Raw genomic sequence first — 22062 nt, forward strand, 5'->3', positions numbered from 1 at the left:
GCATCATAGGAGCAGGAAAGCTGACGTTTTAGGTCTAGACCCTTCTGAAGAAGGGTCCAGGCCCGAAACATCAGCTTTCCTGCTCCTCTGATGCTGCCTTGCCTGCTTTTTTCATTCAGTTCTACACCTTGTTATCACTTGCTGGCAGTCTTTCATGGGGATTCAAGTCCTACTGCACGCACTCCTCTCAGTCCTGATATTTCCTAAGTCACAAGCCACACAATACCAGGTTATAGTCCAACAGGTTTACTTGAAATCACAAGCTTTTCGAGCCATTTGTCTGACTTTGTCCATCTGCAGTCTAACACCAGCTCCTCCACATTGCTGGTAATTTCCGATCATCCTGTCCAGAAATGTTATTACATGCTTCTGGAGCAAGTGGGATTTGAACCCGGAACTTCTGGTTCAGAGATAGAGACATTACTACTGCACTACAGGAAAGGCAACTCATTGAGGAAAATGTGATGATTTACTCAGATATCCTCCAATCATACAGAATAATTGGAAAATGATATCTGTCGAGGGACACAAACAAGATTTCAAAATCTGAAAACGATTGAACGTTTTATCAGCCTGACTTTTGTATTCTGTTCCAATGTTTTCTGATTTTTAAATGGATATTTTAATCTTCTGAATATGCATTTTGCAGACCAGGATTTGTTGTGCTGAATTAATAAAATTAAGAATGCATTTTTGATTTGTGAACTCAGACATGAACTTGCCCAAAAAGCCAAGGGAGGTAAAAATTCCTCAGATTTTGCTGTCATGGCCTGTCATAGAGTTTCTGGTAATGATTGCTACAAATAACAAAGTTGTTTCTTGTCATGTGAATGCAGAAACCTGCTGATGTGATAATAGCAGTTAATATCCACAATTGAAACCTCCAGGGTCAGAGAGAGCTCTGTGCTGAAATGCTGTGTGATGAAGCAGTGGCGGGAGCTTGCTTCTGGAACAAGAGGTGTGGAAATATTCATTGTCATACAATCGGGGTAATCAGCTCTTCCACAGATCAAAACCTGACAAGAGACAAGTGCGAAGTCAGCGGAACTGAGGGATCGAGTGCTTATCCACAAAACCCGAATTATATCCTTATAAGAAGGATATAATTACGATGAAAAGGAGTCAGAAGAGATCCACCAGGATGTTGCCGGTCATGGAAGGTTTGAGCAATAAAGAAAGACTGGATGGGCTGGGACTTTGTTTATTGGAGCGATGGAAGTTGAAAGGCTACCTTACAGAAGTTTATGAAATAGTGACAGGTAAAGATAAAGTTAATAATAGTTTTCTTTTCCCTATGATGGGGGATTTCAAAACAAGGAGGCAAAGTGAGGACAGAGAGATTTTAAATGACATGAGGTGTAAATTCTTTACATGGGGGAGGCCTTAGGTGTAGAATGAACTTCCTGACTTCTTGAGGAAGTGGTGGATGTGGACACAATTATAACGTTTAAAAGAGATTTGGGTAAGTACATGATTAGGAAAGATTTGGAGCAAAATGGGCCTGGAGCAGGCAGGTGGGACTAGTTTAGTTGGGGATTATGTTTGGCATGGACTGGTTGGACCGAAGGGTCTATTACTGTGCTGTATGTCTTTATGACTCCATTATTTCTCTCAAGGGGTGTTAAGCCTTTGAAATTTCCTTCCACAAAAGGCAGTGAATATAGAATCTTTAAATAGTTTTAAGGCAGTGGTGGATAGATTCTTGATGACCGAGGGCGATGAACGATTATCGGGGAAGTACAGGAATGTAGAGTTGAGGTTTAAATCAGTTCAGTCATGATCTTATTGAATGGGGGAACAGGGCTCGAGGGGCTGAGTGGCCCAGTCTTGTCGTGTTGATTAACTGCTCATTCACCTCGCTAGAGTTTGTCGGAACTTGCTGTGTGTGCAAATTGCCTGCCGTGTTTGTGTACATAATGCCAATGACTGCACTTCAAAGGAAGTTAATTAAGTGTGAAATTCTTCAGCGCAGAAAGCGTAACATAAACGTAAGACAAATTTTTGTTTGCTGAGACTCCTGTGAAGTGCCTCACAATGTTTTGCCATATTAGAGGTGCTCCAGAAATATACGTTCTTGCCCTGACTAAGATTCGGTGCTTCATCATTCCCTGAGGTTCTGGCATGATGCAAGCTGTGATCCCACAACGTATCTGGGCAGGTCCTTTCCATAAAGACACTGTCCATGAAACATTGCCTTGCATGCTGATATAAATGACAACAAACAAAGCACAAGAGATCACAGCTCCCCGGTGTCTGGAGTTGCTCTCGATGGTAATTGGATGCCTCTCTCAGCTGAATGGTGTGCACTCACAATTGTCTTGCTTTTTCAAGCATGAGGTGAATTGGAAATCAATAAGCAGTGATTGAGGGGTCTTTGATAACAAGGTGTAGAGCTGGATGATCATAGCAGGCCAGGCAGCGTCAGAGGAGCAGGAAAGCTGACATTCCAGGTCTGGACCTTCTTCAGAAAATCATTTTCTGACCCGAAACGTCGACTTTCCTGCTCCTCTGATGCTGCTTGGCCTGCTGTGTTCATCCAGCTCGACACCTTGTTATCTCAGACTGCAGCATCGGCAGTTTCTGCTATCTCCGATTATGGGATCTTTGTTGTTCCCATGGTTATGGGCCTGGTATTTGAGGCTGTTAGGACATAACAATCTCTGCAGTCCCTCTGTGAAGCAGTGCTTGGGCAGAGCAGAACTGCCAAATAAGGCAATTAATTACTCATTGCTGGTCAGCAACTTATTATTTGATAAGACGATCCTTCTGTCATCATTACCTCCCTTTGCTTAATTCATTCATGGAATGTGAAAACTCTGATCAATTTTATGACAACTGACAGTGGTGCGTGGAATCCTGACAATGTTGGAGCAGGCCTTTCAGCCTATTGAGTTCACACAAGCCCTCCAAACAGCACTACTGCCAGACTCCCCCCAACCCTGCAAGCTCTATGTATATAAGCCTGCATTTCCCATGGCTAATCTATCTTGACTGCACACCGCTGAACACTACAGGCAATTTAGCATGGCCAATCCACCCTAACCTGCACGTCTTTGGACTGTGGGAGCAAACCGGAGCACTCAGAGGAAACCCACGCAGACACAGGGAGAATGTGCAAACTCCACACAGACAATGGCCCCAAAGGCTGGATGGTTATGTCGATTTTTTTTTCCAGATCTTTGTTGAATTCAAATTTCACTATCTGTCACAATGGGATTTGAACCCATATCCTCAGAATATTAACATGGATTTCCTATACTTGTGACGTTATCACTGTGCTACCACCACCTCCTCCTTCTCCTCATCTCTTCAGAAACTCGGGCTCCCATCCTCTAACCTGTTGCTGCAAAAATCAAAACTTTGTATCTCTCCAGTCAATTGCAGATCAGCCATGACCTAGTTTCTCAATATACTTCCATGTCTCAATTCAGATTCTTAAGGGGCTTGACAGGATAAACACTGAGAGGATGTTCCCCCTTATGGGAGAGTCTAGGACCCCAGAGCATGGTCTGAGAATTAGGGGACACTAATTGAAGACTGAGATGAGGAGGAACTTTTTCTCTCAGAGGGTTGTGAGTCTTTTGGAACTCCTTACCATAGAGAGCTATGCAGGCAGAGTCCTTGCCTAAGTCTGAAATAAAGAGATTCTTGATTAGTCAGGGATTCGAGGGTGATGGTGAAAAGGCAGGAAAATAGATGCAGGGAATGTTGGATTGGACCAGAATTGTATTGAAATGGCGGGACAGACTGGAGAGGCTGATAGACTTCTCCATTTCCTATTTTTGATAATCTTATGGCTGAATTTCACAGTGAATCAGAACTGAGGGGCTGAACTGCTTACTCCTGTGATTGGCATTTCCTGTTCTTCTTACGTTGCTTGTGCACTTGGGACTTGATTTAATCTTGGAGATACTGTGAAATTAGAAAATTAAACTGACAAAAAGAAGTACTGAGGTCATTGGGGAATAAGTCCCTCTACCATTGAAATTGTGTGATTGGCATTTGATGTTTACCTCAACCCTGCTAAAGATCAGCACCTCACTGCTGGGGTGTGGAGAGCGGAGAAGGGTTTGCTTCCTGGAGTCCTTGAGACAGTGCGTGTGAAAAAGCTGAGTTGGCTACAGAATGAAACCCTAGCACAGTATCGACATTAAGATGTCAGCACTTTAAATGCTCATCACAGAGGCAAAGTTCAATCACAGCAAGAACCACTCAGATTTACATTGTGCTTTTGAAGTTGTGAAAGAACTGACAAGAGGTTGTGAGGGGGTAATGGAAGTGAAGGGTGTTTAACATGAATATTATCAGCAAAATCCAACACCGCGCCATATATGCAGATATTAGGACAGGTGATTGGAAGCTTGGTCAATTCAGGAAGATTTTAAGGAGCATCTTAAAGGAAGAGGGAGAGTTTGAAGGAAATTCTGAGATCAAGGCTGAGGTAGTTCACAGAAATGTTACATCACACGAAGATGTCATTCAGCCCCTGCTTCTCTTAGATGTGCTATCCCTGCCTTCCCCCTGTATCCAGGCACACGGGGCAAGGCTGACAACAGTAAGGCAAAACAATTGAGCATGTTCAAGAGCCCCGAATGAAAGGGAGATGAGGGTAAGGCCAGACTCTGATCTGATTAAACTTTATTCATATCAGTCAGAAAGCTACTGTTTTATTGAACTTAGGAGACATGTGCAGTTCATTCCCAAAGTTCAGATCCCTCACAACTGCCAGTAACCCAGTTTTAAACATTTCTCAAACTGTCACAAGAAAGAGTGATATCAGAACTAGCAACTTTCGCCAGGGCAGGCCTTGTGTATTGTGGCAGGATCATACCCAGGCTGCCATTGGCCTTGTAGGGCCCATAAGAATATACAGATTAAGGGCAGAAATAGGCCATTCATCCCAGTAAGCCTGCTGCGCCATTCAGTGAGATCAGCGAAGATCTGCTTGTGTTCCAACTTCCACACACCGACCCACACACAGATCCAGCAGCAGCCTCATAACTTTAACCCCTGATCATCTTTCTGTCACAGCCAGTGTTCGTCCCATCATCACTCCAACAGTTCCATCTCAGCTAGACCCCTGACTCCTGTATAAACACGTGCCTAGGCCTCATTGCCCACACCAAAGTCAAGGTCCTCGCCATCCATGGGCTTCTTGATCATTCCTCCTCAGAGCCCCTTGACCATGTGCTTCAAGAGGTTTTCATGTAAGCAGGAACATTCAATCGCACAGGCTTCCTCTGGCTTTTAATTAGATCATGCTGAATCTATATTTTATTTGTTTGTACATGACGTTTGCTTTATTACTAGGTATTTGTTTCAGTGGTAGGCCCTTTTAATCAACCTGCTCAGAGGTGTTATTACACCCCTCTGGAGCTGGTGGAACTTGAACCTGGGCCTCCTGTCTCAGATGAGGGGACACTGCACCACAAGAACACGTCATATTATGATGCACCTCTGGAGCAGGAAGGGCTGAGTACACAGGTTTCCTAGTTCAGAGATAGGGACACTACCATTGCATCACAAGAGCCTTGAGCATATTTACACTTCCTTACTGCTTAAGGCCGAGCAGATTGTTTAGCGTATGATAACATAGGGCTTCCATATAACTTTAAAGTCTACTTTCCATTTCTGAGCATTTAATTCAAACAACAGGGGATGTTTCTTTCTTCCCCAGTGATTGTATCTAAAATGAGAAACTGCTGGAAACACTCAGCAGGTCAACTGCAACAAGGAAGATTGAAACGGAACTGATAATTCATTTTCATCAGAACCATTTCTAACGAAAGGTCAAGACTAGAAACACCACGTGTCTCGCTTTCTGTGTTTTTCTCTCCCTTGCTCAACCTCTCACTCTGCTATTTTGTGCAGCATCGGAAGTATTTTTGGTGCCTGAAGTTCTGTCTGACACCCTCTAATGGTTCAGTTGGTTATTACAATGTACAAATGTCAGCGTGGCATCAAACTGGCCAAAGTCCCAATATGTAATAACTGGCTTTTGCTTGACTCAGCTCCTGCTGGTTGGTCCATCATACCTACACTAGCTCTTTGAAAGAATTATATTTATCACACCCTAATTCCTGACAACCCCCTTCCCCTGTGAGAAATCACGTGTGTGTTGCATCATCCGAGATAATCAAGCTTCTGTAATCATTCCTTGCTTTGGTCTGAGGATATTTGTGAAAGAGTGGTATTTTGCAAAAAGCTTGAGTGAAATTTCAATAAAACTGGTGAAATACTGGAGTAAAAAGTTGAGATTCCAGCCCAGTCTACAAAAGGAGTCCCTGGAAATCAGGAATAACAAAGTGTGGAGCTGGATGAACACAGCAGGCCAAGCAGCATCTTAGGAGCACAAAAGCTGACGTTTCGTGCCTAGACCCTTTCTCAGAAAACAGGGATGGGGAGAGGATTCTGAAATAAATAGGGAGAGAGGGGGAGGTGAACCGAAGATGGATAGAGGAGAAGATAGGTGAAGAGGGGAGTATGGGTGGGGAGGTGAGGAGGGGATAGGTTGCAGGAACAGCAACACATTTCCGCTTGGGAACCCTGCAGCCCAATGGTATCAATGTGGATTTCACAAGCTGCAAAATCTCCCCTACCCCGCCCCCCCGCCACTTCATCCCAAAACCAGCCCAGCCCATCCCTGCCTCCCTAACCTGTTCTTCTTCTCACCTATCCCTTCCTCCCACCTCAAGCCGCACCTCCATTTCCTGCTTACCAACCTCATCCTGCCCCCTTGTCCTGTCCGTCCTCCCCGGACGGACCTATCCCCTCCCCACCTCCCCACCCATACTCCTCTCCACCTATCTTCTCCTCTATCCATCTTCAGTCTGCCTCCCCCCTCTCCCTATTTATTTCAGAACCCTGTCCCCATCCCCCTTTTCTGATGAAGGGCCAAGGCACGAAACATCAGTTTTTGTGCTCCTAAGATGCTGCTTGGCCTGCTGTGTTCATCCAGCCCCACACTTTGTTCCCTCAGATTCTCCAGCATCTGCAGTTCCCATTATCCCTGGCAATCAGGACCCATTTATACATACTATTTGCTTTCTGCTATCTAGCTAATCTGACACCCACACATTGCCCCATGTAACAGCAGATTCTTTCAATATATTTTAACCAGAAGTGGATAGATCCTTAATAAGCAAGAGAACAAAACGTTATCGGGGTTACAGAGTGTGGAGTAATCAGTTCAGTCACAATATTATTGAACACTGGAGCTCAATGGAAGGATTGAGAGGACTCCACCTGCTCTTAATCTGTGTGTACACGTGTAACTAAAGGCCATTGATTGGGGGTATTGGAAAAAGATCAGAAGGTGACAATGAGTAGGTAGCATTTGGAATGCTCTGCCTGATAGTGTGTTGGATAAAGATTCAACAGTAGGTTCAATAATAAAAGTCTCACAGATAGACATACAAGATGATCAGAGGATTAGATAGGGTCGACAGTGAGAGTCTTTTTCCGAGGATGATGACTTCAGCTTGTACAAGGGGGCATAGCTACAAATTGACATTTAAGACGGATGTCAGAGGCAGGTTCTTTACTTAGAGAGTGTTAAGGGCGTGGAAACCTGCCTGCCAATGTAGTTAACTTAGCCACATTAGGGGCATTTAAACAGTCCTTAGATAAACATATGGATCATGAGATAATGGGATAGCGTAGGGTTAGGGGCTTAGATTAGTTCACAGGTCGGCACAACATCGAGGGCCGAAGGGCCTGTTCTGCGTTATATTGTTCTACGTTCTATATGGGGGAAGAGCACAGGGTGTTGGACATTGTAAAGGCAAGCACAAACCCGATGTGTTGAATGCTCACATTGTACCCTGTGCTATTCGAGAGGTTGGACCTTTCCAATACTTGCTTCTGATGCTGAGCTGTTTATATTGGATACATGGGCACAGAGTCAAAAGCAGAGTAGCAACTGCAGAACTACATTTCATCATCAGTCTACACAAACATTCAGTCAGCGCATTTAAGAGAGAAAATTGCTGAGAATGCATTTTTTTTTATGCCCACTTTGAGTTAAATTGCCAGCACAGTTTATCAGGCTGATTTTTCTTGTCTCTGTGTGTGTATGTGTCTTCTGTGCTGCCACATTGGCAGTAGACAGCCGGTTAGCTCTTTGACAATTTGAGGGACTATTTTCATTGTGACTAGCAATAAACTGCTATCTTTTTAATGAGAAATACTTTGCCTTCTCAGCCCAATAAAATCCCAACAGTATGGATGCAGGCCATTCAGTCCATATTGACCCTCTGAAGAGCATCCCACCCAGATCTGCACCTGCCCCCCCACCTTATTCCGGCATTCCCCCATGGCTAACCCAACTAACCCACACATCCCTGGACACCATGGACAATCCACCTAACCGGCATATCTTTGGACTGTGGGAGGAAACCAGAGCACCCAGAGGAAATCCACGCAGACAGTGGGGGGAATGTACAAACTCCACACAGACAGTCACCCGAGGCTGGAATGAAACCCAAGCCCCTCCTGCCATGAGGAAACAGCACTAATCACTGAGCCAACAAACTGCCCCCAAGCAGATGTATCTTTATGTTCTATTCAAAAGCTCATTATTTGACAATAATCAGAGGAGGGAAGGCCAGAGAATGGGATCCTAGAGTCAACTTTAAACATTTGAGCCCTGTCACAACCAGTTGAGGAGAGATACATCAGCTCATTTATCTGCATGAAGGAGCTAATTATAGGGTTACCTTGAGGGACCGGAAAAGAACGAAGAAAATTACAACACAGGAACAGACCCTTCGGCCCTCCAAGCCTGCGCCAATCCAGATCCTCTGTGTAAACTGAAGATAATTTTGTCTATTAAGCCTGTGAAAAACAAATCAAACATACATAAACACCGGTGAAAAGATTGAAAGGAAGGCAGTGTGGCAGACAGACTGAAGGAATAAAGGTGATTCAGTTTGTTCACCTGAAACCAGAGCCAATTGATTGTTGGCCCATGTCATCGTCAGTAGCGAAATTTGTCAGTGCCTTTGATTTCTCAGTGAATGTATGTTCTTCTGAGACGCTGAAACAAACAGGACAAAGACTTCAATCAGCTTCTGGCAGAAATTAGTTTTTCCTTCTCCCTATTGATGCTCACTGCAGTGGCAAAAATTGAATTCATTTGTACATTCCTGAGTGTGACCCCATTGTTTCTCTCAACCAGATGCCCCACCAGCATTCTTTAATCCCCAGTGTTAAATGTTTATCAGGCACATGCAAACTAAAGATGTAGACATCAGTTTTCTGACAGCTGCGTCATTTTGACTGATTTTTAGATAAAATTGTAATTTCAGTTTAGGCTTTTATTTGTTTCAATGTAGACATGCAGTCTGAAGGACAGTAATACCTGAAACATTGACTGCTCCTTTCATCCAGATGCTGCCTGGCCTGCTGTGTTCTTCCAGCCTCCTGTTTGTCGGTCTTTGCACTCCAGCATCTGCAGTTTCTTTGTCGTTTATTTGTTTCACGTTGGCTTCCTGAATTTGCCTCAGTCCGTGGTCAGGTGTTCCTTTTTAGATCTATACTTGCCTTTCCAAAACCATTTTAGTCCATGGATATTCTCAGGCATTAAAAATCAGAGGATTGAAGTTGAAAATTGATAATCTACATTTTACCAATATCGTTACAGCTTCAGCTAAGTGTTAGGCACCGTAATAATTACAACCACAAATACTTCAGAGCAATATTTGGTAATCCTGCACCCAATTGAGCTGATAGTGCATTACCAGAAAGGGCAATTGAAGCAGTAACATTAAAAGGGATTGGATAAATTATTGAAAAGTTTGTTGGGTTTCAGAGAAACAGTGACGGAGTATGACAAATTGGAATGCAAAGTTATAATGGGCTGAATCAGATTCATTATGTTGACTGAATCATAGAATCCCAGTGTGGAAACAGGTCCTTCGGCCCAACAAGCCCACACCAACCATCAGAGCATCTTCCTCCCGCCCCCTCTAGCCCCCAGACCCGTCCCCCTGTATCCAACCTAATCTACACATCCCTGAACATTACGGGCGATTTAGTATGGCCAATCCACCTAGCCTGCACATCTTTGGACCGCTTCTTATTAAATATCTACGTGATTGCCTTAAATATGTCCTGAGATTACATCAAATCAATTTAATTTAACTTGACCATTATTAAGCCAAAAAATATTTGAAAGTTAACTATAATGTCTTTTGGATTTGGATTTATGTAGCACCTTTCACATTATTGGACACCCTGAAGCAAATTAAAGCAATGGTACAATACAAAATTTGACATTGAGCCACTTAAAGAGATATTTGGTCAGACGATCAAAAACTTGATCAAAAAAGGCAGACCTCAAGGAAGGAGTGAAAGAGAGAGAGAGAGAAAGAGAGGAGAGAGAGAGACAGCGAAAGAGAGAAAGAGAGGAGACAGAGAGCAAACAAGAGGGAGAGGGAGACAGATAAAGAGCAGAGAGAGAGACAGTGAAGGATAAGAGAGAGAAGTGGGAATATTTTGGGAAGTAACTTGAAGGTTGGGGATTGTCCTCATTTGGTGGAGTGATAGGATCTGGGAATGGACAACAAGGAACCTACTAAATTCTGACAGGACTAGCCCCAGTGAACACAGGAAGAATTACCCGATGGCCGGGGAGCCCAGGATCAGGGTAAGGACACAGCGGAGGTCAATTAGGACGGAGAGGAGGAGAAATTTCAGGGAGTGGGCAGCTGGTAGAAGTCTTTGTCACAGAAATCAGTTGAGAACAAATCCTTGGAAGGTTTTCAAGAAGAGTTAAATATGGCGCTTCATGATAAATGGGTCAAAGGGTGTGGGGGAGAAAGCGGGAACAGGGGTCTGAGTCGGATGATCAGCCACGATCATATTGAATGACAGAGTAAGCTTGAAGGCACCAGTTAGACCACTGCTGGAATACTGGGAGCAGTTTAAGGCCCTTTATTTAAGGAAAGATCGACTAGAATTTGAGGTAGCCCAGAGAAGACCTTTTCTTATGAGCAGAAGGTGAATAGTTTGGGTTTGTGCTCCTTGGAAATTAAAAGAATGAGTGCTGATCTTATGGGAGATTGAGAGGATGTCTGTGAGAGGTGTCAAGATTATGATGGGTTTGGAGTAGTGGTCCACTGTACCTGCTTCTCCCAATGTGGCCTCCTCTACATCAGTGAGACCAGGCAGAGGCTCGGAGACCACTTTGTAGAGCACCTGAACTCTGTTCGTGACAAATGACAACACCTTCCAACCGCGAACCATTTTAATTCCCCATCACACTCCCTGGGTGGCATGTCCATCCTGGGCCTCCTACAGTGCCATAATGACACCACCAGCAAACTGGAGGAGCAACACCTCATATTCTGCCTTGGGAGCCTACAGCCCAATGGCCTAAACATGGAATTCATCAGTTTTAAAATCTTGCCAACCCCTGGCCTCATCGCATGTCTAACTTTCCCTCTCATCCCTACCTCCTTGACCTGTCCATCTTCTCTCCCACCTATCCACTCCTCCCACCTCACTGACCAATCCTACCACTTTCTACCTGCAGTCACCTATCACCATCCCACCTACCTTCCCTAGTCCCACTTCTCCTCTCTCTATTTATTTCAGAGCTCCTTTCCCCTTCCCCATTTCTGAAGAAGGGTGTAGGCCCGAAATATCAGCTTTCCTGCTCCTCTGATGCTGCCTGGCCTGCTGTGTTCATCCAGCTCTACACTGTGTTATCTTTGACTCCAGCATCAGCAGTTCTTACTATCTCTGGAGCGGACAGAGAAGTTGTTTCCTTTGGCCGCTTGTAATCAGACCAGGGGGCACAAGACACAAGGCTTTGTCAAGAGTTGCCGGGGGACCCGCTGAGTTTCTCCAGCAATTTCTGTTGTTATTTTAGATTTCCAGCATCCCCATTTCTTTTCTATTATATCACCAGCAAGGCTCCTTGGCTGACTTTTCTCACTTGGTATAGTTGGCATTAGTTATCTGGAGACAGAACAGGACATAGATGTGGTCTCTTGCTGTTGACCAATGCACTTGACTTGGCAAGATGCTGCTGTTGGGGCACAGCAGGGATGGTGTCCTGGAAGGACTGAATTAAATGAGCATCTTGTAGAGGATAATCCTAAACTCACATACCTGCTGAATTGCTAAATGGGGTCGAATAAACTTTTAACGTTTAAATAATTGTGAACTTTATAAATAGTGTTTCTACAGCCAAAGGACTGGACATTTTTAATTACTGTATCCTTAAACAAAATCTCCGCATAACTCTGATTACCCAAATCTGCTGAAGATAATTCCAAATTCAAGGTCAACTATCCTCAGCCCGTCTGGCAGCTTCTGTGGAGAGAGCAACTGAGCCAATGTTTCAAGTCCGGAGACCCTTCTCCAGGGCAATCCAAACTGTTGTCACTTTCAAACATGCTAGCACTCTTACTAAAACAATTCTGAAGAAGAATCATATGTTAGCTCTGTTTCTGTCTCCACTGATGCTGCCAGACTGAGTTTCTCCACCACTCTCGTATGTTGACTTCAGATTTCCAGCATCCGCTGTTGTTTGCTTTCATTTGACTATCAACACTTCCCTCACCAACATCCTGTGAACTTGACTTCACTTAAAACGCTATTTCTTTTAGCAACCCCATCACTCAATTGATCCCTGTTTCAATGATGTCTTGAATTTTAGTTTCTCATCCTCCTATTCAATTTCCTACGAAACTTCGTCTTCTTATCGTACTCTTGCAGCCCCACAGCCCTCTGGGAACGTGGCCTTCCTGTCTTGCCTTCTGCCATTACCCTGATTTGCATTGGCCTAATGCCCCCAAAAACAAAAATCTCATGCCACTGCTATCCCCATTGCCCCACTCAACCGACTTATGGCTGCATATGCCTAGGCCCTAGGTTTTGAAATCTCTCTGCTGCTTTCTCTTCCTTCGAATCAATCAAAAGCTAAACTCCTTAACCAAACTTCTGTTTCCCTAAGCTTTAAGTTTCCTTCTCTGTCACTTTTTCTGTTACCACTCCCTGTGATGCATATATGTTCCTATGTTAAGTGAATTTTATAAATGGAGGTGAATATTCTTGTATGAAAATAAACTAATGATTTCCTTTTCTTTACATATATACCTATGTAGATCTCAGACCGCTACCTGACGTTGCTATGACTGGGAACTGCACAAGAGAATGCACAGAGTTTGGTCATTCTGATTCCTGCTGGATGCCAGGGCAACCATCCCCCAACAGGAAGCAGAAAAACGCCCCCAAACTTTCCACCTTTGTGCCTTATGAAGAACGGGGGAGCCAGGATCGTCTCAGCAACGTGAACCCCCGTCTCATGGAGGATGGCAACGCCAAGTTGGCCAATATTCGCTTCATACCAACGCACAGTGCCTTCCCCAGTTCAAATCATGAGCTCAACAAGGACTCGGCTCTGGAGGAAATCCCACTCACCCAGCCACCTGACTACCAACAAACAACTGGCCCTGCTCCACCCAGTTCCAAGCGAGAGATTTATCTGTGATGGGAGGTGGAGCCTGCTGTGTGCCTGATTCAAGCTGTTTTATAACCACACAGAAATGCGAGGGTTAAGTAGAGGGCGAAACAGTAAGGAGGAATCTATGGTGAAAACAAAACAAAAACACAAAGGCTTTATTGTCCGCAGTACAATTTTGCGGTGAATTTGAATTTCAGAGAACGGACAGGTTTGAAATGGAACTTTCCAATTGAGTATTGAGCAGGGTTTTCCACACCATTGGCAGAGTCTCCACCCCTTGTTGGCATCAACAACAGGAAAGAACACAGGTGGTCAGCAGTCAAAACTCAAATCTGACCCGCTCATCATTTCCATCGCTGTCGAACTTCTTAACTGCATGCAATCGATTGTTTCTTTTGTTCCTTCTTTTCAGTTCTTGTTTCTTGTGTATGGATGTGGTGGGAGTGGGATGTAGGAGTGGATAAATGCAGTTGATTCATGTCATCCATGTGGGGGTGATATCGGGAGAGGGGAAACCAAAAAAAAAGAAATTTACACTCTTGTAGTTCTAGAACTTAGCACCTCAGTGCTTAAATCTCGTTGTCGACCACTTGTCTGGCACGTTTACCCTAACTGCAGGGACCAATCAGCACAGAAACTCGCAAGCATTGCTGTACACTTGTGTAAATATAACCTTCAGATGATGTATGACTTGCATCTCTTGTGGTTCAGAGATCGGGAGAAATCTCTTCCACTGTTATTCATGTGGCTCAGTGGTGTAAAGCAAAACGATCTTACGTTGTGTTTTTCTTCATGTAAATAATTTGAAAGGTAGCAATGAAATATCATTTTGTAAGTCTAGCTGAAGAATTCGTCCAGTGACCTGATTAAGTTGATGGTGGTTCATTACGGCCTTTACCTTTTCTGCTATTTATAATTGTTCAGAAAACGGGTACTGGTGAACCATGTCCAGTCTCCATTCTGCTATTCACTGTTTCTTCCTTTTGCTTTTAAACAAAACAAAAGAGTTGACTTACCATTTTAACGTTTACATGACTACAGTGGTCTCAGGTGCCACTTAATTTGATATTGGATGATGGAAAGGGAGGTATATACCTCTGGACCCTGGTCTGTGATCCTCTGGGATTATCATAGCTCTTGCTGGGCCTGCTGTCCACTTTTGCTGAACATATTATCATTTACACCTTTGATGTGGACACTTCACTCTGCTCCCAGTGCACAATATAAGGATTGATGCCAGGTCCATGTGCTTGTTAGCCTTCTGTAAACTAACCCATCAGCATGAATGGCATTGTAGCCTTTTTGGCTATCTGATTGACACTTCTTTAAGATGTGTGGGGAGGGTGTGAAGGTGTGTACAGGCACATGTATGCATGAGTGTTTGCTCATGTGAAGGTGTGTTTGTATGCATATGGATCTTTGCATGTATGTGCACATATTTCTGTAGGCACGTGTGTATATACAGATATATATATACATGTGCATCTGCCACGTGTGCCTGTATGAACATTTATATGTGCATCTGTATGTTTGCATGTGTCTATGCATGTGTGTATATGCACATATATGTCCAGCTGTGTGTGCAAGCATGTTGTATTATGTGCACAAGTATGCGTGGATATGTTTGAATGCGTATGCCTTCGTGGTTGCGTGTGTTAGACTATGCATGTTTTTGTGTGCGTGCGTCTGCGCTTGTGATTGAATGTGTGTGTGTCTCTGGGTATGATTGTGTGCGAGTGTGTGTGCCTGTGCATATGATTGAATGCATGTGGCTGTGTGTATCTGTATGCATGATTGAATATGTATGTGAGTGTGTGTGCATGTGTGTGCCGGCATGTGTGTATCTGTATCATTGGAATGGATCTCCCAGAGGAAAGGAAAGGGAGGGAAGAAAGGACAGCATTGGCCACAGTTGCATAGTGCCTGGCTGCTGATGCAGTTTTGGTCCCCTCCTCTCAGTACCCCCGTGGGCAAGATTTGTTACAATACTTTTAGATGTGCTTATGCCGTAGTCATTGTGCCAATCGCATTAAAATATCTTCTTTGGGACTGAATACTGAACATTCAGTAATAAAGTAGATATGGGATTGGACAGATGGCTTAGTCATAATTATATCATTAAAATCTACTGAAATGGTGAAAGTAGATTTTCTTATTCAACCATCAAACAAATACTAACAGAACCCCCAAGTCTCATTGAGACCATTTCATTGCTCAGTGATCAGGGCATCTTATGGCATTTTAAACTAATTTTGTGACCAATTACAGATCACAGTACTGCTACCTACCCACTGCTCATTTTAATCTTCGAGTTCGATGACCCAGCAGCCATTCTTCTTGATGGTCTTAATTGTGACGATTGTTTCCAAGTACTGCCCCTTTCCCAATTGTACCCACTTCCCAACTTATGAAGCTCGAATCGGGGAAGATGGTGCATCTGTATAAAAGAAACCTGTTATGTTAGCATGATTATAGCTCTGTTGTCACAAAATATTTGCATTCTTCTGCGTGTGTATGTGCTTTTATTTGTTTCAACACCTGTGATAGAGCCCTGCTAAATCCGTGATCAGACCTCATCCCTCTCAAAACCGGAATTCCCAAGCTTTGCGAGTGTAGGGAAGCAGTACTCACTTTGTGCCTTGTTATGTGAAAGGGTGGAGATGAGAACAGGGATCAGCAGGAAAAAGGAGGTGGAATGGCTCCATTAAGCTTCTAACTGTAACCTTCAGTGCTCTTCATATGTAATTAATGAAGAGCAAAGGCCTTTTTTTGTGTGGGGGAAAATTATTGGTGTATTAAAGTTGATGGGACTCACAGCGTGAAGTTACAGCCAACTTTGAAATCAGACAAACCTTAAGTCAAAAGTTTTATCAGAAATGATTCAAATTGTTCACTCTGAATCTATCACATAAATACAGAATATTATCAAAACGATTTTTGGCTTCAGTATTTTTGTTTGTGTAAGATGAATTGTGCTCTGGAGTGACAGTATTGTGGGATTTGAATTATGTACTGTTCAAGGCAGGAACACCTGTGGTTATTGTCAGAGTTCTGTCATCTCCAATTCTCAGGAACTAGGGGAGGGACTTGATGTTGCTTCCGGAAAAAAAATTGTTGAACAGCTTGACGGTATCAATGTGGGCTCCTAAGCTGCATGCATTCTCAAAGTTGACACAATTCCTTCAGTCAGACCGAGCTGGTCAGCAAGTTGACCAGTAATCAGAAAACAAATAACAAGATAGACAGTTAACCTCCACCACCACAAGCCTCCAATCTGAAATCACTGTTGGAAAATTTGGATAAGAACAGTGTATCTATCTGGGGCCAAAAACAGAAGTTGCTGAAAAAGCTCAGTGGGTCTGGCAGCATATGAGAAGGAAAAAAATCAGAGTTAACACTTCGGGTCCGGTGACCCTTCCTCAGAACTGAAACAAGATCTAAAACGTTTACTGTGATTCTATTCTTCACAGATGCTGTCAGACCTGCTGAGCGCTTACAACAATTTCTGTTTTTGTTCCTGAGTTACAGCATCCACAGTTCTTTCGGTTTTTATTGTTTATTTAGGGCAATGGGAAGCTGAAATGTTAAAGGTGCCTTGTAATATAATTAAGCTGCAGCTAGACTGATGCAGGAGTCTTGGGATTAGAACAGATATCACAACACTAAGAAAACAAAGTATCTTGAACCCAAGTCATACAGGTAGCAAAATTTCCCAGCAAGTGTCGAGGTGGCAGAATGACCACATGGGTTCTCAAGAAGCCACTTCTCCTGTATCAGTAAGAAGAGGTTGCTGATGCATTTTCTTTTGTGTTTCATTCTATGAAAATGGATCCAATGGTCGACTTCATGTGTATTTATGAAGTATTGTGTTACAGTGTAGTTTGCTATGTGTGACCCTGGACCAGAATGAGAGCAGCCCATGCACCTGTAAGAAGGACCAGTGCTTTGAATCAGTCTATACCACATATCTTGCTACAACCCAAGAGATTATCCAAGATGAGTTAATTTTAGGGCAGGGTGGAGAGGGGGTGAACACCAGATTCCATGAGATTTGGCTAAAAGCAGCAGCCACTGTTTAAATCATATGAACTTCAATGTAGGTTCACTTTATATAATTAATTTAATTGCTTGTATGCCATGTTTTTGTACAGTTTTATGTACATGCAAATGTTGCTTTTATATAAAAAAATCAGCAAATGGAAGTATGTTACTATTTTTAGATGGGTTTAATGTGTAATCAGAACCATATTGTTGAAGGTGTTTGGAAACACATGTAATGCTTTAATAGTTAATCCACTGGCTTCCTATGTTACTTCTGAGATTTGCGCGGGCAGTGAGCACAGTTTTTGATTTATATCTATTATTTTTTTCTATTGTTAAGCATGTAAACAAATTCTTGACCCTTATTTGCTGAGCAGTCAACAGAGAGAAGACCCAATCATTGTAATTATTCCTTCCTCTAAGCTTTCCAATAAAATGGAAAAACAAACAAAGACTCTTGTCTTTTAGCTATTCTTTCTTTTCAGAGGGATATTGGAAACAAGGGATGCTTTATTGTCTTGACCTGGACAGAGTTGCCTGGAAAATACAACTGCAGCGCACCCTGAGCTGAGTATTTCTGCTCCCAGCCTGTGGAATGGGAACTGGCTTGTGCTCATTGGGTCACTATAGTGCTTGGCAACTCTTGGCCTTGCAGCTACCATCAAAACCACAGTAATTTTCTGCAGGAGACATTCTGGACAACAAACTTGCTCTTTCTATAGAATCATAGAATCCCCACAGCGTGAATGCAGGCCATTCAGCCCAGCAAGTTCACACTGTCCGAAGAGCACCCCACCCCTTATCCCATCCATATAACCCTACATTCTCCATGGCCAATCCACCTAACCTGTACTGCTTTGGACTGCAGGAGGAAACCAGAGAACCCAGAGAAAATCCACGCAGACATAGGGAGGATGTGCAAACTCTACACAGACAGGTACGCAAGGTTGGAATCAAACCTGGTTCCTTCGTGCTGTGAGGTAGCAGTGCTATCCACTGAGCCACTGTACCTTCCCTGTCTTTAATGTGATGAAACACATTGAGCACCTCAGGGGAGCTTTATCAAACAAAAATGTCAAGTCACATTAGCAGATATTAGGCTGGAGACTGAAGGTTTGGTAAAGGAGGTAGGTTCTAGTAAAAGAGGTAATGTTTACATGGAGTTTTACAGGAGGGTAGGGCAGTTGAGTGTAGAATTTTTTTTTCATGAGGAAACTCCCAACACTTTGACCCCAACAGTAGAAAACATGATCACCAACAATGGATCTGATGGTGAATCTTGTAGGTGCACAAGAGGGACTAGGCAGATTTCACAGGTAGAGCTATAGAATAGGAAGTGGTGAAGAGACATTTGAAACCAAGAATTAAATTTGGTGCATTGCCAATCTCAGAACAAAAGTGGATCAGTGAGGACAGGGGTGACAGGGACTTGTGTGTTAAAATATGCACAGACACGTTATTAATGAACTGTACTTTTGGAAGGGGCTTGGGCTAGAAGCTTACCTGAGAGCTTTGGAACATCTCCAGACCTAATCGTGGTGCTTCAAGAATCCTGATTTAAACCTATCTCCTGTCCCAGTTGAACCTCACTCCCAATGGTGGGGTGCATTTTTATTTATTCATGGGAAGTGGATGTCACCGGCTTCACCCAGTTTATTACTCATTCTTAATCGGCCTTGAGAAGGTGGTGGTGACCTGCCGTGGTCCACGTGGTGAAGCTACACCTGAATAGCTAATAGGAAGGCAATTTCAGAATTTGGTCCCAGTGACACTGAAGGAAGCACAATGTATTTCCAAGTCAGGATGGGTGAGTGCTTTGAAGGGCAGCTTGTAGGTGGTGGCATTCCCATGTATCTGCTGCCTTTGGCCTTTTAGATTGAAGTGGTTGTGGTTTCAGAGGGTTCAGCCTCAGGAACGTTGATAAGTTACTGCAGTCAACCTTGTAAACGGTGCATATCTTAGAAACCAAAGGTCAAAGGTTGTTTTGAGTTGAGGCATATATTTGAGTCAGTTTTATTTCAATTTACACATCATAAAAAATCCGTAATTTATGCTCCCCGCACTCAGTCAAATGATCACTTAATTATTCCTTAATTAATGAATGATCATCATCTGTTCGCTGGTTTGGTCTCAGGACTGCCTAAGGGACTCTTGCAACACACTGGTGGTGTCCATATGTCTAGACCAGGAGGCCTGAGTTAAAGTCCCATTGTGCTCTGGAGGTTTGTAATAACATTTATGAACAGGAGAGGGTTTGGTGACTGTTCAAGAGAGATGTTGGGAAGGACTTCGACACACTAAAGGCAGGAGAGGTTTGGAACTCTTTCACAAATGGCAGTGCTGGATAATTTCAAACCTGAGATAGACAGATCTTTGGTAAGCAAGGTGTTACAGGATATGGGGACAAGGCAGGCATAAGGAGCTAAGCCCCAGATAAGCCATGATCTTATTGAATCAAGAACAGATTCAAAGGGCTGAATGGCCTCCTCCTGTTCCTATTTAATAGGTTGATTAAACAATTGCTTTCTCTCAGGCATGCTTACAAGATGACAATAGACATACAAAAATAATATGTCAAAAAGTACAAAATTACAACATTTCCATTTTGCACCTTGCCGTGCACTTCAAACTAGCAAATGTTCTTTTGTCAGTATTTGCAACTGTTGGTGAGATGATGCTCGTATTTTTGTGAAATAATCAGTCGGCTGACTGCTGCTATTTCCCCATTTCAATCTTGAGATTATTCCATCTTCCAGCGTCTGTTTGAAAACTGCAAAACCAATGCCCAGTCTTCTTTCATTCCCAAGGTCTGGCAGCATCTGTGGAGAAGAAAACAGAGTTAACGTTTTGGTGACCCTTCCTTGGTTCTGTGGAAGGGTCATGGGACCCAACGCATTAACTTGTGTTTTCTCCTCCACAGATGCTGCCAGACCTGCTGAGCTTTTACAGCAACTTCATTTCTGTTCCTGATTTACAGCATCCACAGTTCTTTTAGTTTTACTTGCATTCCCATTTTGTCAAATACGACTTATCTCAGTGACTGATCACCCAAGTAGCACTCAATGGATAGCATCATCAAATCCCTTATTAGAATTGTCTTTGAATATTTTTGCAGATAATTACTTTCTCAACAGGTGAGTGTTTGCCACAAAGGTACCAGATTTTTTGGGCATCGTAAGTTCAGGATTAACATTTACTCAGTAGAAACAAACATTCTAAAGTCTCCAGTCACCCAAGGGTGGAATTAAACCCAGGTCCTGGTGCTGTGAGGCAGCATTCTCACCACTGAGCTACCGTGCCACTCCACTTCTCTCAAATATTTTCCCCCAAATATTACCTTCTACTTTGGGATTTTTGATATTGGTATTCAACTCTTTATGACCTCAAAACTGACAACAAGCCTGTGTAGGTCCCCAGACAACTCTGCTATATCAGTAGATTTTGCAATTTCTCCATTTCAGCAATGGAAGCAACCATACAACAAGGCTTGATTTTGACTTACTGCAATGAGGCTATTTTTTTCTACGTAAGATTGATACTACAAAGCAACACATGATCCCTTATGCCTGGTTTCCAACCCTATGCAAAATGTCAGAAGTTTGACTTCCAGTTTTAAGAATAGAGCAAGTACAGCACAGGAGTAGGCCCTCCAGCCCACTCTGTCTGTACCAAACAATAATGCATTATCATGCATTCAAATCTAACTCCTCTTTCTGCACATCGCCCATATCCCTCTATTTCCTGCCGGTTCATGTGTCTGTCTAAATTCCCCTGAAACATTGTGATTGTGTCCAGTTCTACCCCCTCCTAATGCATGCTAGGCACTTACCACATTCTATGCCAAAGTCCTGCCTTGCACATCTTTAAAGTGTCAACCCCTCACCTTAAACCTATGCCCATTGCATTTTTTATGTACTTCTTTCAGGTCACCCCTCAGCCTCTGACACTCTGATGAAAACAATCTGAGCTTGTCCAACCTTCCTGTATGGCTAATCCATTTCAATTCAGCTAACATCCTGGTAAACCTGTTTTGTCCTCCTTCCAAAGCCTCTACATCCCTCCTATAGCAAAGAGACCAGAACTGTGCTCAATAATTTACATATGGCCTCTCTAAACTTTTAGCTGCAATATGATTTGCCAATGTTTACATTCAATTCCCCAAGTGATGAAGGCAAGCATGTTATAAACTTTCTTTACCACCTTATCTATTTGTGTTGGCACTTTCAGGGAGCTATGGACTTGGACCCCAAGTTCTCTCTCCACATCAATGCTCCTCAGAGACAAGCCAGTTACTGTATACTTTCAAAAAGCTATGGTCTTGGACCCTAAGCTCTCGCTGCATATTAATACTCCCCAGGATCAAGGCCTTTACTGGATACTTACCTCTTGCATTCGACCTCCTAAAATGCATCCCCTCACCCTTGTATAGAATAAATTGCCATTTCTCTTCTCAACATTTCAACTAATCAATATCTTGCTGTATCGTTTGATAACCTTCCTCACTATCTACAACTTCATGTTGTCTGTAAACTTACTAATCAGAACAC

General features: G+C 43.1%; 1 protein-coding gene across 3 annotated transcripts in view; it reads left to right on the forward strand.

The window, feature by feature from the left end:
- The window catches only part of LOC125458221 (protocadherin-1-like), a 378692-nt gene extending 360725 nt beyond the window's left edge, over positions 1–17967 (forward strand). For 2 of the 3 annotated variants that reach the window (XM_048543280.2, XM_059650537.1), the window contains exon 4: positions 13116–17967. In XM_048543280.2, the coding sequence (XP_048399237.1) occupies positions 13116–13501 (386 nt within the window). In that variant the 3' untranslated portion in view covers positions 13502–17967. The remainder of the gene's footprint in view (positions 1–13115) is intronic. The other variant, XR_009446597.1, reaches the window with a different exon arrangement.
- Positions 17968–22062: the final 4095 nt, after the last annotated feature.

The sequence above is a fragment of the Stegostoma tigrinum genome, chromosome 13 (genome assembly GCF_030684315.1).
Source record: "Stegostoma tigrinum isolate sSteTig4 chromosome 13, sSteTig4.hap1, whole genome shotgun sequence".
Taxonomy (NCBI): Eukaryota; Metazoa; Chordata; class Chondrichthyes; order Orectolobiformes; family Stegostomatidae; genus Stegostoma; species Stegostoma tigrinum.